A 16,060-nucleotide genomic window follows, 5' to 3' on the forward strand; every position below is an offset into this window, starting at 1 on the left:
CGTCAATTTACAAGTCTAGTAACCTTCACGGAATTGTATACGTAAGAACTATCCCTTTTTTATTTGGTGTAGCTGTAGGTGTTACGTAAGTTCATCCGTGTTCATTTTACTTGTTTTGAAAGGTCAGAATTAATATCAGATATCAGACTAGTCATTATAACCAGTAAGGTAATACAGTCTGTTTGCATGACTGTGCATGGCGAGAAAATGGTACAGTACCTGTGCACATTCAGCTTGAATTTAAGGGCAGGGCCGTAGTTAGCATTTGAGTTTAGGGAGGGGCAGAGAAACCCGAAAGGGGAATTCTATAGGATAATTCTACAGTAATTATCAATAAAGCAAATCTAGTAGACTGGTTACCGGTCTCTATCTTCAATTCTGTCGCTATCTTCAATCTCCATTGAAAGGGACAGGCAACCAGTCTATACCGTGCCAATCTCGATGCCATCAGGTTCGAATCCCTCCCTGGGGGAGGATGGGCAAAAATCCTCTACCTTTCAACTTCAAGTGAAGAGCTCGTGGTGATTTCAGCGTCTAAATCCAACAAACGATACATCAATGAAGCACAACATCTTATATTTTGTTCATAACCAGATTCATCAAATGAACGTATTCCGAGCTTAGGAGAGCAAAATTTGCAGAAAAATGGATACGTGAATGAATTATGGGTGAAATTTCCAAATCGTTAGGGTTGGGGTGACTGGCAGGGTCGGGCTATGGGTGATTTACTGGTAGGGTCGGGCTATTGGGTGATTAACTAGAAGGTCGGGATCATGGATGATTTACTGCTGAATAGAGGATGTACACTAGGGGTGTCCCAGGTTTGAAACCTAGTAATTACTGACACTGATTCAGAGTGGTCCTGATACTGAATAGAGGATGTACAGGGGTGTCCCGGGTTCGAAACCACTAATTACTGATACTGATTCAGAGTGGTCCAGATGCTGAACAAAGGATGTACCGTGGATTAGCGGATTTTTCATACACTAATGTGAATTGTCTCTGGCAACCAAGAGTCTACTGCCAGAGTCAGTTCGTGTTAGTTTATGCAAATCCAAGCATAGTGAATCTTAAAAATTGGCAGAACGTAGCATCACAACCACTGACTGGTGAACTAATTAAGTTCAGAGTAGCTAATTAACTAAGCAAACAAAGAGTTTCTAACAATTATATTTACTCTCATACAACAATTATACAAAATGCCAGGTGTGCTCGAGGAATTATAACTTAAGTTCCTCAAACAGGTGGACTGTTTTTCAAAAACAGTCAAACCATGGACGTATAAACTAAAAACTAGAGTTTATACGCCCATGGTCCAAGCAAAGACTCTAAAAGAGAAACGTCTATAGCACACAACCATGGACTCTAAACTGTGAGAGTGCATGGCTCCCCGCACTAAAACCAGAGATATACCTGGCCGAATACCCTGGAAAGCGTAAGATTTAATGAATTGTTTACCTGGCCGGCCGCCTATCTACCTTAGACCTTACATTACTTTTTTTTAAATCATGATCAAGCTAACCATAACAGACACGGCAGATAGAAATTAACTCATTACAAATTTCATTGATTTATGAAATTACCCGGCCGATCAGGAAAAACAAGGTATTATCATTAGCCTTTTAATGACTTAGATTATCCAAAATATAAGATTACTAGCTTTTAATATACTAGCTTTTTAATATACTACATCATGGAAGGTATTTCAAGGTTTTATTCACCAAAAACATTTCCACTGCAACTGATTCATACAATTTGAATCAATAGGAAAATAACAAAATTACACACAGAATTGTAAACCTTGATCCATAAAACACCAACAATTAGGACTAGTCTGAATGTCTAAGACTATTAATTTGACATTCATGAAGTCACTGGGCATAAGTGACACTTGGTTATTTCATGAAATATGAAGCATTCAATCATATCAACTATTCAAATGACAATGTAAGAGAGATTTAAGATATTGTATTTATACAAAAAAAAACTGCATAACATATCTCCAACATATAAACATTAAAACTGGACATAAAACAAATTCACTCTCTCAAATAATCAATCTCTGATTTCATTTCATTAACATTATTTTTACAAGAAAACTGAAATTTTGCAAACTTTGCTTTGTATTCAAGGAATTATCATGTATAAGTCCTTCATTAACAAATGGGTGAACTGTATTCGAAAAACATGAAAGCATTAAAACCATAGATAAAACCAACAGATTCACAGTGGAAAGCTTGAGATTAACTAATTAACTAATCAATCTTTATTTTCATTAACATTATTTTACAAGATAACTAGAGTTTTGCCAACTTTGCCGAGATTTTCAAACATTATCAACGTTATTTTCTCCACATTGTTTCGTTTAATGAAAAGTATTTTGAAGGTTTTTTAATTAAGATATATTGAGTATCATGATATAGATATTGTTCAACTATCCATATGAATATAGCTAGGTAAATCACAAATAACTGATCGCTAAAATATCTACAATTATCTACTTTTTTCAATATTTGAAATGGTCTAGTGCCTTAATTCTAAGCACTGCCAGCTGGCTAGCACTGGAACCTCTATAACCAGCGCACATAAAACCTGTACAACATTGTATGCATGAGTTATGAAAAATAAATATACTATATATAGCCATTGTAAAACTGACAATCAAAACAGGACAATTTACTAATCAACACTGTTCATATATCCTCATTTATAAAAACTACTGCTCCACTTTATTTGATAGGACCTCAGTTTGATGGTTGCTATAAACTGAACTGACCAATCGAAAAGTTTTAAGATGAATAATGAACACGTATGTGTCGTTTTATTCTCATGACAAAATTACACCTTGCTAAATGACAGGTATTTAATCGAGGAATTAACTTGTAAGTTCCTAGTAAACAAATGAACTGCACTTTAAAAACAGCTCAACATAAAAGAGACAAATCCTACTAAGTCATCCTGGAAAGCTTAGAATTAACTTAACGTTCTAAATTTCATGTTCATTAACATCATTTTTACTAGACAACTAGAATTTTCGCTGCACCTTGTCTTAACTAAACATTTTCAAACATTATCAGTTCACTCATTTAATTCAATGTTATTTCAGGGAAAACATGACAATAATTTTACTATCGATAACTGATCATGTTCATAGCTGTTTAACATTCTTTCTAAAAAAGAGTAAAATGTATCTCCCAGATATTATCCCTAAAACAATTAACAGTTACAGCAGTGATAGGGTGTGATATATAGGTAAAAGGACGCCTGATCTTTCATCAGTTATTCGAAGCATTCTATCGAATCAATTATTTTTTAGTGTGTTTGATTTAGTTAAGGTTTATGGTTATTTGTTTTGTTTATTACTAACTGATCCGATAGAACACTAAAAACAACAACAGAAAAGATCTCAAGAGGTTGGGAAACACGGAGAAGGTTGTTCTATGAAAGAAGAACCTTTAATAATTAGATTAAGTTGATGGGAAAAAATTCCTGATGACGGAGCCCTATATTAACTTATTGTTTGTTGGTTTTGTTTATTTTTTTATTACTTAGTTTTATTTGTTTTTTTTATATTATTTATTTTGTTATGTATTTTTGTTTATTTTTTTTAATTATGTTCTCTGTATTTTGTACTATTTATTACTATTTACATCAGGAATTTTTTACTGGTGAGATTATGGGCTCACTTAAAAAAGTGCTACAAATTCACTGCTGCACCTAAATAATAGTTTCCTTATTGAACACCCCGATTTGAAGTTAAGTGATCATTAGTATGAAAGCCACTCAACCTAATGATATGAATGACGATGAAAGAAGTTAAAACAGCTATAAACAAAATTAAAACGATCAAAATTACTGCTGGCCATTATTATTTATTCCTTTATATATTACATTATTCCTAGTATTACCTCTCATAACTCTATGGATACAATATACTACGATATAAGTTTCATATAGGCCTAACTAGTAGCTAGGATCACCTACATGGAAGCACAATTCTCTATATGTGAAAATCAAGATATTCTACTCATTAGTCAAATCGCTTTAACGGGCCTTAAAATTATGGCATCAAAAAATAAATCAACGCTTTGGTATATAAACTTATTATTTGTACACAGAACACTGCCCAATATTATATGGTTTCCTTAACTATACGTGATGATATTCGAGGGGCGTAGCCAGTTTGTGGCTATAAAAAATTTCATGCATTCTCAGTCCGCAGATCCGAGACACGACCCGAGAGAGCCGCGCTGCCAGAATCCCACCTTGTAGTATACCGGACCAGTGTCACACCAGGGCTAGGTGGGGAGTTTTACAGAACCTAGTGGATGACAGCAATAAAATCACGACCACCGTTGATACAATGCCGGACTGCCACAATTTGTCACAATTAATTTTGATGGAGGATGGATGATAGGCCAATATCCCTATATAAACAAGAATCTTTTTTTGCGAATTTATCTGGTCAAATCAGATTTGATTTGCCTAATTATAATTTGCTAGTCACGTGTAATCTAATCAAATAAGAGGCGAATTTATCTTGTCAAATCAGATTTGATTTTCCTAATCATAATTTGCTAGTCACGTGTAATCCAATCAAATAAGATTTGCACAACAAGATGAATTTGACGTCTTGTTCCAAACAGCTGACAAGAAAATACTGCGGGTCCCACTTTTCAAAATATTATTTCCCATGAATGGGTTTCAGGTTTCTCTTTCAGTTTTGACATTAATATCAGTTTTTCGACAAAAAAATTTGTGAGTCCACAATCTTCAAATCGTATCAAATCTTGATTTGATGATTTGACAAATCGATTTGAATTTGATGCCGTGTTAAATTCAAAAATTAGACCAAATCAAATTTGATTATGACAAGATAAAACGATTTTACTTAAAATCAAATTTGATTTGACGTGATAAATTCGCCTAAGATTTGCACAACAGGATGAATTTGACGACTTGTTCAAAACGGCTGACAAGAAAATACTACCCCGGTTATTGAAATATTATTTCCTATGAATGAGTTTCAGTTTTTCTATAAGTTGTGACCAGTTATTATCAGTTTTTCGAAAATATTTGTCCACCATCTTCATTCAAAGCGTATGAAATCACCTCCGATTTGTGATTTGATGAATCGATTTGAATTTGATAGGCCTACCGTGTTAAATTCAAAGATTAGACCAAATCAAATTTGATTTTGCCAGGATGAATTATACGATTTTACTTAAAATCAAATTTAATTTGACGTGATAGATTTGCCTTATGGTAAATATCTTTAAGGAAACATATATTGAGGTGGCGCTAGCGTGAACGGATCGAAAAAATCTTCAACTAGCAATTGTGGCATTTGACAACTAGCAATTGGCAACAAGCCCAACTAGCAAATGGTAACTAGCAACTGGCAACTGGCATGCCGTCTTCCATAGTAGAATTGTCCATTGCACCTACTTGTCAGTCATGCTCCGTGTCACATGGAAGCGAATGCGTTCACGGCTTTAAACTGATTAAAATCTTTATTTGCCGAAAAAATGTCTAGCTTGTGAGAATTACAAGTGGAAGGAAAAGCCTACTTCATTCGTTTTGAGAGTGTACTAACTGCCAGCGTTTACCTATCCTGTCCGAAAATCATCTGGAACTGATCGTGTCTTGCCGCGTATTGGAAAATTGATTTAACTTTTATCATAAATTGTTAACAGTGGATAGAAATCTATTCTCACAAAACAACACAACATTGACTCAGATTTTGCGGAAGTGTGGAGAAATATACTATAGTAAAATATCTGAACCGGTTAGAAATATCGACTAGTTCCATACAGGGAAAACAACACGGGGCACACAAATTCTATCAGGCCAGTCCAGGTTCAAGGGTGAAGATTTTTTCAACAGGCTGCTGCGTGACGGCTTCAGTGGGCGCTTGCTTTTCGATCTGTGTGATTTATGAATTTCTATACTTTTTCCACTCAATGCCCTTAATAGATCAGTTTGGCATCATAAACTATATATAGATACAAATATTGAATAATAGTGTATACGAAATACTGAATTGGATACTTTAAAGACAAGTCAGTTTCCTCAGCGTGCCACCATGAGAATATTAAAAAAACTTGAAAGAATATATAACGTTATTTTACTTTATTGATGTCAAAAACGTAACAGGTTTTTACCAACAAATATTTGCACCTCATACATAAGATCTAAGTGCCTTAAACAGTTTAGTAATTATATATAAGTTATACAGAAAAATATGAAAAAGTAGTGCAACTAATGCGGAGCCAGCAATTCAATGAAACCGATCAGTAATCAAATCCTTAATCGTTCAGTTTCAGCCAAAAAACTAAAGCAGTAGACTGTGCTTGCCTCAGACATTGTAGTGCTAATATCTTCTCTCCGAGATACGTGAATTGCGGGGCAGTCGGTCATCATCACATGATTCCGATTAAGAAAATGATTTTAAAGATATTGTCTGGGTGAGGCTCGTGATATCGGAGGCGCGGTAAGCTGTAGTCTACTGTAGTTTTAATCACACAATCACTATACGTAGAGGTTATTTCTATTTACAATATCTTATTTACAGATTTTTCGCATATTTTTGACAGATTCTGAACTATGACGATTTCTCAGGCATAACAGCCGCGATCAGTTGAGATTTCGAACACTGCCACATGGCGTCCATCACTTTCCAAAGTCCGGTATCTTTCGGCTTCTCGAGTCCGCGCATCAAACGATGTTTCATCACAGCGACGAACTCTTTATTACTCAGCTGACCATCGTCTGAAAATTAATTAGAAAAATCTCTATATCATTACATCAGGATGACAACTTTCCGCCCATTTATAGATAGTCTGAGTTCCCACTGATATTTCCACGTGATAACACAAAATTCCCCTCGAGTAAATCAAAGATATTTCTAGGTCTAAATTCATTCACTTTTCAGTGAAACACGTATTGACGAAAAAGCACACAGTCAATAGCATTATCTGAATTCAATGAATTATCTGAATTCCAGGGGCCGGTTGCATAGTCATGGCTTAGACTTAAGACCAGTCTAAGACCAACTTACTTCTATAGCCAATCTAACAACCTAAGACCAGTCTTAAGATTTGAGACCACTGGACTTAAGTCACGACTGTGCAACTGGGCCCAGGTCTTTTGCAAAATTTCTCAAATTCCCCGAGTTTTTCCCTGATTATTTTCTGATTGCCAGGTCAGCGGTGCCGATTCAAGAACGCTGCTTACTGTTCTCGTCGAATAACGTGAAAACGACGTCGATTATGTGATCGTTCAGTTCAATCCCGGCTACAGTCTTCGCTACGTGTTTTAGCGTTACTGAAATAATACAAGAAATGTATAAGAGAGGTTGCCGTGTTCTAACCAGGAATACTTTGAAAATTGAAGTTGTATTCAAGCTAAAAATGCTTGCGAGTTTTTAAGGGGGGGGGCTGTATCCTTTAAAGTGCACTTATTCCAGGTCCCTACAGATCATTCATTCCTGGATATAAGGATTTTCTACGGAGAAAATTTCGAGGAAGCGTCCGTATCACTTTCATATCCTAATTACTGTAGACTCCTCATTAATCGGTGCTGTTTATCTCAGCAAACCATTAATTCAGTGGTTTTGTATGCGAATTTCTATTCTTTACACAACTAAACTTAATTTGGTTACCGCCTAATTGGGTAAAAAAACTGTACCGATTAAGGCATAGTTTACTGTATAACTAAAAACTAGACAAAAATGTCCCTATTTCTCAAAATTGAAGGAGTCTTAAAGGAGTTTCAGGCATTTTGCTCAAATTAAAGGAGTTTTAAGCATCTTTTATAGCATTTTCCCTTCAGAAAGAGTTTTAAGGAGTCGTAGGGTCTCTAAACTGTGAATAGGTGAGAGAGTTCATGTTCATTATAAGCTGATGAGAATACATACCTTGATCAATAGAAGCACCAGCTACGTGATAAAACGTCAGCGCTGTGTCGACATCGTTTATATGCTTCAAAAACGTGTAGAAATTCAAGTATTGATCGAATGAAATTCCCTGAAAAAATGCGAATGATAAAATATTTACTTTTCTAGCCAGGAAAACTTTAAGAAGAAAAGACATTTTCAAAGCACGTGTCAATCAATCGGCAGCCAACACTCCTCAGTTATGATTATTTCATGACTAACTTCATAACGTACTTGCGGATTTTCTTTGTACATCTTTTTCACGCGTTTCAACATTTTCGTGCATTTCACCTCGGAGAATCCGGCGTACGTAATCAGCGAACTGGCGAAATCGCTTTCCGTTATCATACCGTTTTCATCGGGACACGCTCGGTCGAACTAAACAGCAAAACTGAATGCTTTAATACCTCGCATTTTCATAAAAACACGCTTCATATTTTCATTCCATAATTTGGAAACTTTTGGGGAGAAAATATCAAAATTTAGAGGCACACAATAAAGAGAATGTTACAGGTACTAAACGTCAAGAGAGGAGAAAGGAAAGTAAGTGAATACATTTTGTCTTTTTTGTTTCAAATCCGTAAAAACATGCCTTAAATGTGCCAGCAGTACTTATATGGTATGTAATCATTCTCATCTAATAACGACTTATTAGATATGAAAGAAATGAGAGAGAAGGAGAGGAGCAAGAGAGGCGAAGGTCACAGAAACAGAAATAATAAAGAAACACAATAAGGAGTAGCATTATATAACCGGGTTTATACAGTCTTATCAGGTATCAACGTATCAGTTTCTGATGAGGCGACTGCTACTGAATAAACTTCTGACATTTGTCTGAGACATTTCAACTGACCTCGAGTTTCAGCACGTCTTTCTTCAGTTGATTTTGGAACTCGAGGAACTTTTCGATCGTAAGTTTTTGGTCGAGGTCTTTACCGAAGAAGAAAGCGGTGAGCGCCGAGTTGAACGGTTTGATCGTATTACCGGTGACCGCGTGGTCTCGATGTCGCATCCCGATACTAGTCTGAGATCGGATGATCGTCTGGACCTGAAACAATACGCACTGTTTTAATGATTCATTCCGCAATCATAACAAAACAGGATATAAAGTCCAAAAAAATCTTTCCTTGAATTATCCGAGTTGACTTATCTAATTGACGCAGGGAAATCCTCGGAAACATATTTCTGTTTCCTGTTCCTGAGTTAACCTGCGTTGGGCTTAACTCAAAGAGTCAACTTTGCCAAGTTCTGTGGAACTGTCTGGCAAAGGCTAAAAAGTTCATCTAAAAATACTAGAAATATTTCAGGTGGTTCCCACGACCCTTCTTTAGTCCAAAAGGTTTTTACGAGTTTTTCATACGGTCATTTTTCAATTTTGCCAAAAAAAAATGAACAGGGGTCACCATACTACCAAGAATTTGACATTTTCAACGTGTTTAGAGGGAAATCTATGAAATACCCAAAAATTTCCAAAGCGGCAAAATCCCACATTTTTCCCCGATTTTCCGGATGCTGTGTGAAGCATGATCGTCTGAAAAGGTAAACGGATTAATCTAAAATTTAAAATCCGACCTTTGAAAATTCCTCGTAGTCGACATCTCCGTCACCGTTAAAATCGAACATCCGGAAAGCGAGTTCGAACATCCTTTGAGGAGCTGAAAAAAAAAACGATGAATCTTTTCAATCACGAAATCTTTTTAAAGATTATCAAGTGAAAATCACCGAGATATTTAAGAAATATGTAAGTAAGGCTTACTTGATAGAATAGTCAACAAGAAAATGTAATCTGAAAATGATATGAGGCCGTGTTGGCCTAACTTTGAGAATATGCTATTTTCACCGAGGCTGCATTCAACGTGATCCTTCTACAAAAATTAATCGAAAACAACAATAAAGAAATTCGATAATTTCATTTCTTCTTTCAAAAAGTTTTTAAAGCGATCAATTTGAACTAATGCCGAACTCGGGCTAAGATCCTGGCTTAAATTTGAAGTCAACAATACTAAAAAGTCCCAAATAAGATAATCAATGATTTATATATGAATCTTTTTACCTTAGCATCAAATTTTTTGAACTGATCGAGTCCTAAACCTGAAATAAAAACATCGATTACCAATCAAGAGAAACCAAAGATAAAGGACACTTTTTTAAAGGTACGTTTCAGTAAATTTACACAGCAGTGCGATGTATAAATCTGTGATTGAATTCGCTATTCCCTGACATGCACGTTGTTTTCCCTAACAGCCCTAGCTAAGAATCCAATTAAATAACACACTCAATTACGTAAGACATAGAGGGAAACTGGTTTGATTTTACACGCGATCTCAACAAATTTCCCTAATTTCTAACTATATTACAAAATTCACTGACTTTTCCTTCATTTCCAGTTAAGTGGCCCAGCCACTATTGAGGGCCACATGAAGCAGCCTGGACCTGGCAGGACGGACCGATAATTTTACCTTCTGGTTGTTTAATTCCGGGTGTAATCGATCGAACGAAGTCGTCGGGAGTCATGAACACCTCCCATTCGCCGGTGTCGTGATTCTTAACCGATAAAATCGCGAAATAACGAAATATCTTATCGGGAGTAGAGTACGCTCGAATTCGATTCTCGTAGCCGATTATCTGTAATAAAAATACTAAAACGTATTACGGCTGCTACGGTATCAGATTGTTGAGGCCAGAGAACTTTTCAAAATTGATTTATAGATAGCGGAGATGCGCAGTGGCCGAGTGGTTTAAGCCGCCGGTCACTGGTCTCGTCAATCCAGGGTTCAAACCCTGGTGGCGACAGAGTTTCTTGGTCGAAGGTTCTTCTCTGGTCTCTCCCCATTGGGAAAAAGAAACACTGAACCCGCTTATAATGCCCTGCATGGCGCTTAGCGGGTTGAGGGTGTTAACAAAAAAAAAATCTATAGATAGCATTTTCAGATTCTTCATACACAAACCTTTCTATCACGGAATCCGACTCGTTTTTTCTTCTTGCGTTCGTCGACCGTTTCCTCCTCGCTGCGATCTTCACCTTCGACGGCAGCGTCTGCCGACGTAGGTGGCGCCGCCGCTCTCACTTCAGGGAATATTTTCCTGATCAACGACGGTCTGAAACGAAATCATAAACAGTCACATCGCAAGCGAGACTAAAGGAGAAGAACGTCTAATCCGTCTAATCCATCTTAGAATTTAAGGGTTTTCAATTTGGTTCGCTATTCAACGCAGGGGTTAATTACATAAAGCTGCTGGGTTCCAAAATCAAAGAATTACAGTATCCTGGGTACCATCTAACAACGGCTAGATCATAGACTATAGCCTGCTGGGACTTGAATCGTGAGATCAATGATGGTTCATTCAGACTGCAAAACTCCACTGGTTGTAATTAGACAAATAAGTAAAATAACAGACAATAATTAGAAGAGAGGAGCTACTTACATGTCACCACAGAGACACAGGACGAACATTGAACCGAGGAAAAACGCGTAAATATACGACCATTTAGAAGCGATTCGTTTTTTCGGATGAGCGAATCCCGAATAGCCGTTTTTCATGCGGAATTTCTTGAGGATCGGAGACGAAGTCGAGAAATCTCGACACTTTACGAATATCAACGGAGCGATAAGTTGTGAATTCGGGTTGAGAGTCTGTCGACGTTTAATCTCCGTTAGTAACGGTCTCAACAGGCGTCTGTTGTGCTGTACGATTGACCTCAACATCGTCACAGCCTCTCTCTCTGACTCTCTGGAAATAGAGAAATAGATGAGTTCCCTGATGAAGCAAAAGAGGGCCTTACTGTACGTAACTTTCGCAAGACCCTTGGCCTCAAAACGTTGAGTACCCATCTATTCAATCAAACTGAAAGGAAATTTTGGCTTCTAAAAGGGAAAAGGGCATAGATTTTTTTTTTAAATATCTAATATTTTTCGGTGTGTATGACTATCATAATTCTTCATGCATGAGGTTGATCAGATTCAGAGAGGATCAAGAAGTGACAAGTTTGGTTCCACTTTTTGACTCGATTTTAAGCGGTTAAAATGAACAACTTGCAGTTTGCGAAATTTGGCCATTGAAGCCATCAAAACATTACATTAATTTCAACCCGTAAACGTGGTTAAATCGTCAGTAATTGATTAGAAATTCACCAAATAGTAGATTAGCTTTGACTTCTCTGGTAAACAATTCTGTTACTTCCGGGTTAGTGTCACGGTCTGTCAACTCGGTGTGGTGGCAGCACCTTACGGTAAATACCACATATCTGTCGTATATCCTATGTATAAATGTTATATACGGCGCAATAAATATAAGTTCAAGTTCAGTTCAGTTTTTTGTCGTGTAGGCTTTCGATCTACGAACCTCAGTTCCATCCAGTGGTGTCACTTGCTCCTCATAAAACCGGTTTAAGTTGACCATTAGAAAGAAAGCTCATTTTAAGTGGCGCTTCGCTTTATATCCCAATATGGTAATTCTGTCATCACCACTTCACAATAAGCCATGAATCCTTTAAGGTTTTACCGAACCTCAAAATTCAACTCTCCCTAACTATCTAGCTCCCGATGTGCCAAATCAAGTGATCTGATGCTTCCTATTTCATCCTCTCGGAGAGTATCAAGTAAATCAAATATAAGACATCTTTGCAAAACGAATACAAGCACTGTTATTTATTGAGTAGAAATGCCATACTTTTTACAGATCATAATTAATTCTTAATAATATTTATAAATGATTACTAATTTTTAAAAGAGTTCATAAGCTCTTGGTTCAAAATTCTAAATCGGGCTTTTTCTCGAGTCTGAGTTTAACTGTCTTCGTCATCGAGTTTTGGAGCCAGGTAGTAACGAATGTGTCCGAGATCTTCTATTTTGTATTCGACAACTACAAGAAACAGAAATACAAGATGATTTAAAATCAATATTCAAGAAATGTGACTCAATAAATTTACTTTGGGATCAATCATTTATCACGTACGCATAAAATTTGAATTTTTCAACCCCCAAACGCAAAATCGGCCATTTTTTTATATATATTAAGCATTACAGTACGCAATTGCTCTGGCCCCTCCACCTTCCCTAATGCCTACGTAATAAATGAATGACCCCTTTCTAAAATCATTTTAGGTTTATCTCGTGCCCGGGACAAAATGTTCCCATTCTATTGGTCAATCTCCCATCTTTTGGTAATGAATTACCGTACTTACCGAGAGGAACTCCGGGAGCCATAGACAGAGTAATGAACGGCGACAAAGATGTCGCTTTCGTGAAGAAATTCAAATATCTCAACGAGAAATTCAGCACAATCGCTTCTTTGATTTCAATCGAAACTTCGTCACCTTTATCAGCAGACGCGTGCTGAGCTAATGTAATATTACCTGAAAATATATAAGTGACAAAACATGACCAACTATTAAGAATTGTTTCCCCCCCCCCCGGGTCATTCTTAATCGAGCCACCCCGTCGGAAAAATGGATGGTATCGAAATGCTGTTGGATATTGTAGGAGCCACCCACTAGTGAAATAGACAGAGATCCCAATGCCGTGATTTGGTAAGTGGCAAAATGAATAGCTCTGTGTCAAGGACTGCACGGCTTTATATAGATCAGGGTCCCAAAAAAATATCTCATAACAAATCCATCCAAGGGGAAATTGTCATCTCTTCCTTTTTGATTGGATCAGACTCGAGCTTTATTTTTACCCCTTTTGCTCGAATCAAATTTCAACTGGCAACTATGGTGGAACCGAGTGTATCTGAATTTTCCGATTTCTTTTTTATCGAATCCTCAATTCAACACTAACATTTCCCAATTACAATTCGAAACACTAATTTAACCAGTGAAGATGGAAAGCTGCTTACCGGTGCCCAGATCGCCAGACGAGGTGAATTTAATTCCCTCTTTCGTACAACTGATGACGACTGTGTCCCCGATTTGAGACAGATCGCGACAGATTCGCTGAAACTCAGCAGACGGCATTCGAACGACACACGTGTAATCTGTATCCTACAAATATACAACCGTTAATCACATACAGTGACTGACTCGCTCTACAGTGGCAAGTGAGGGTCAACCAGGAGGAAATTCAGTTTTTATAGTAGACTAATGGGCAGAACTGATAATCCAACACGCTATAGTTCGGTTTAACACGTATATTTCGGTGCCAGTCACCTAGAATTTCGACTAATTCAGATAACCGAAGTTTGCCCTGGGAGCAACGATAGAGGATTTCCACGATGACATCACAGTATCTTCCCGAGTAGGGAAAGCGTTCCTCAATTTGAATTCTAGTTAGTAGTCGCATCCTTTGCTGTGCACAACAATAAATAATCAAGACCTTCTGCTAAGTCGTAGGTTATAACATGAGTTCTAGTTCAAAGTTCTAGAAATTCTATACTCACCGGAATTCCTAAATGTTCTTGATCGATGTCGATAAGTTTCATTTCATAATCGCTGACTTTTTCTTTATCTGTCAAAAAACAATCAAATCAAGTTGGAATAATTTGTCGAATGATTCCTTTCCCACAGTGGGACTAACGCAGGGGGCCGATGGAACTACATGGTTCCTACAGGACCATCGATATGAAATTTGAGGGGCTTTTGAGGGTATGATCACCAAATTTTAGTTACTCACACATAAGGCCGACAATTCTTTTCCCCAAAAAAGTAAGTAGTTTATTCACTGATGTTTTTTTAATCTTAAAATAGGGATTGTCCCTGTTATTTATTTGGTCTGTAAATTTCGTTTGATTTTTTGATTGAGTGTCCCTGACAGACCCACCACACCTGCCGGGAGCGAAACAGGGGTTTATTCGTTGATGTTTTAGCCCGTGGGGTCTCGGCGGGTCACGGGTGTATACTTACTGGGCGATTCGAACATTAACGTCAGATTATCACTATTTTCGCCATCAGCCTTTAACGTTACAGCGTCGTCATTATTCGCACATTTCATCAACTTCCCCAAACTAAAAAACAAATCGAGAAAAACATCAATTTTACTTACAAGCCTCACTTGCCACGAGTGGAATCCTCGCTTGCCGCAGCAGGTTGATGCACAACTACGTATTGGTAACATCTGGAGATAACTTGCCACGACGTAAAATCTCCGCTCACTTTTAGTGAATCCTATCCCTCAGCGCCGTTGACAAGTGGAGCCCTCTATTACTATTATTGCCACACCACTGCGGCGTCAAGGAGCTCCGCATTCATTACCACTAAATTATTTACAGAAGAATCAATTCAAAGGCCTTAACGGTGAAGGACATTTTTGTGTAGTTGAATTCATTTCAATTGAAAAATATAATTGAATTGAAATTGGTTTGGAAAATGAGATCAAACCCTTACTAAATCATAGCTTCATTCAGTTCATAAAAATTTGATAAATTTAAGTTCAGGTCCTGGCTATGATATGAAAACTACGCATTTTCAAAATCGTAGTTTCCTAAAATTCTATATTCTTACCTCTCCAGATTTAAACCGAGCGCTACATTTCGGTCGCATCTGAAATCGTCGAAACCGTCGCATCGTAACAACAGATTCACTAAACAAATATGTGACGAGTCCATACATTGCAGACTAATTCCCGTTTCGCTGCAGTCGAATATTCCATTGGTGACAATGTCTTTGACCGATTCGACGATTTTCTTCCACCAAACTCCTTTTTCTATTTTCGCTTCGAACATGTTGATTAGTTCGGTTGTTTCACTCGAATTCGCGAATAAAAGACGGTTTATTGTCGACGAGATGTAAACTAGTTGTCAGATCGCGACCAGAACGACGAAGAAATCGGATGATGATGGATATCTTGGACGGCGAAATGATAAAAATCTTCCGTCTTTCTTCCACTGGCGCAATGTCCCGCTAACTCCCGCCAATGGCTTGTAATGGCGCGAATGTTATTATGAGGCGCCGTGAAACACAGTTCGAATCCCACATTTTCATGATTTTTGCGTCGCATTCAATGCGGGTTCGAATCCCAGCATGATCACGCGAACATTTCATTACTCTAATTTAAATTTCTGTAGCCTGGAAAACAAGTTAGATTTGTATAAGTGTGTAGCCCTAGTGTTTTTTTGGGCAAATAGAATTATTATATTCTGTGTGAATTCATTGGTTTGAATCTCAAAGTATTGGTTATTAGCAGCTAA

The 16,060-nt window shown here is 37.3% G+C and overlaps 2 protein-coding genes across 2 annotated transcripts; both read right to left on the minus strand.

Moving 5' to 3' along the window:
• Positions 1-6,142: 6,142 nt before the first annotated feature.
• LOC141903901 (calcium uptake protein 1, mitochondrial-like) lies at positions 6,143-12,128 on the minus strand. The gene is made up of 12 exons (XM_074792276.1): positions 12,070-12,128; positions 11,363-11,668; positions 10,885-11,035; positions 10,396-10,561; positions 9,990-10,027; positions 9,693-9,801; positions 9,509-9,591; positions 8,790-8,984; positions 8,171-8,314; positions 7,919-8,027; positions 7,237-7,326; positions 6,143-6,771 (listed from the first exon to the last, which is right to left on the minus strand). Exons 2-12 carry the CDS (start codon positions 11,641-11,643, stop codon positions 6,605-6,607), a joined length of 1,533 nt encoding a protein of 510 aa, XP_074648377.1. The 5' UTR covers positions 11,644-11,668; positions 12,070-12,128; the 3' UTR covers positions 6,143-6,604.
• Positions 12,129-12,565: 437 nt separating this feature from the next.
• Positions 12,566-15,791, minus strand: LOC141903474 (proliferating cell nuclear antigen-like). The gene is made up of 6 exons (XM_074791593.1): positions 15,375-15,791; positions 14,778-14,878; positions 14,315-14,382; positions 13,775-13,919; positions 13,122-13,292; positions 12,566-12,799 (listed from the first exon to the last, which is right to left on the minus strand). The coding sequence occupies exons 1-6, from the start codon at positions 15,593-15,595 to the stop codon at positions 12,723-12,725; spliced, it is 783 nt and encodes a 260-aa protein (XP_074647694.1). The 5' UTR covers positions 15,596-15,791; the 3' UTR covers positions 12,566-12,722.
• Between the last annotated feature and the right edge of the window lie 269 nt (positions 15,792-16,060).

This window comes from Tubulanus polymorphus, chromosome 4 (assembly GCF_964204645.1).
Source record: "Tubulanus polymorphus chromosome 4, tnTubPoly1.2, whole genome shotgun sequence".
NCBI classification, from domain to species: Eukaryota; Metazoa; Nemertea; class Palaeonemertea; order Tubulaniformes; family Tubulanidae; genus Tubulanus; species Tubulanus polymorphus.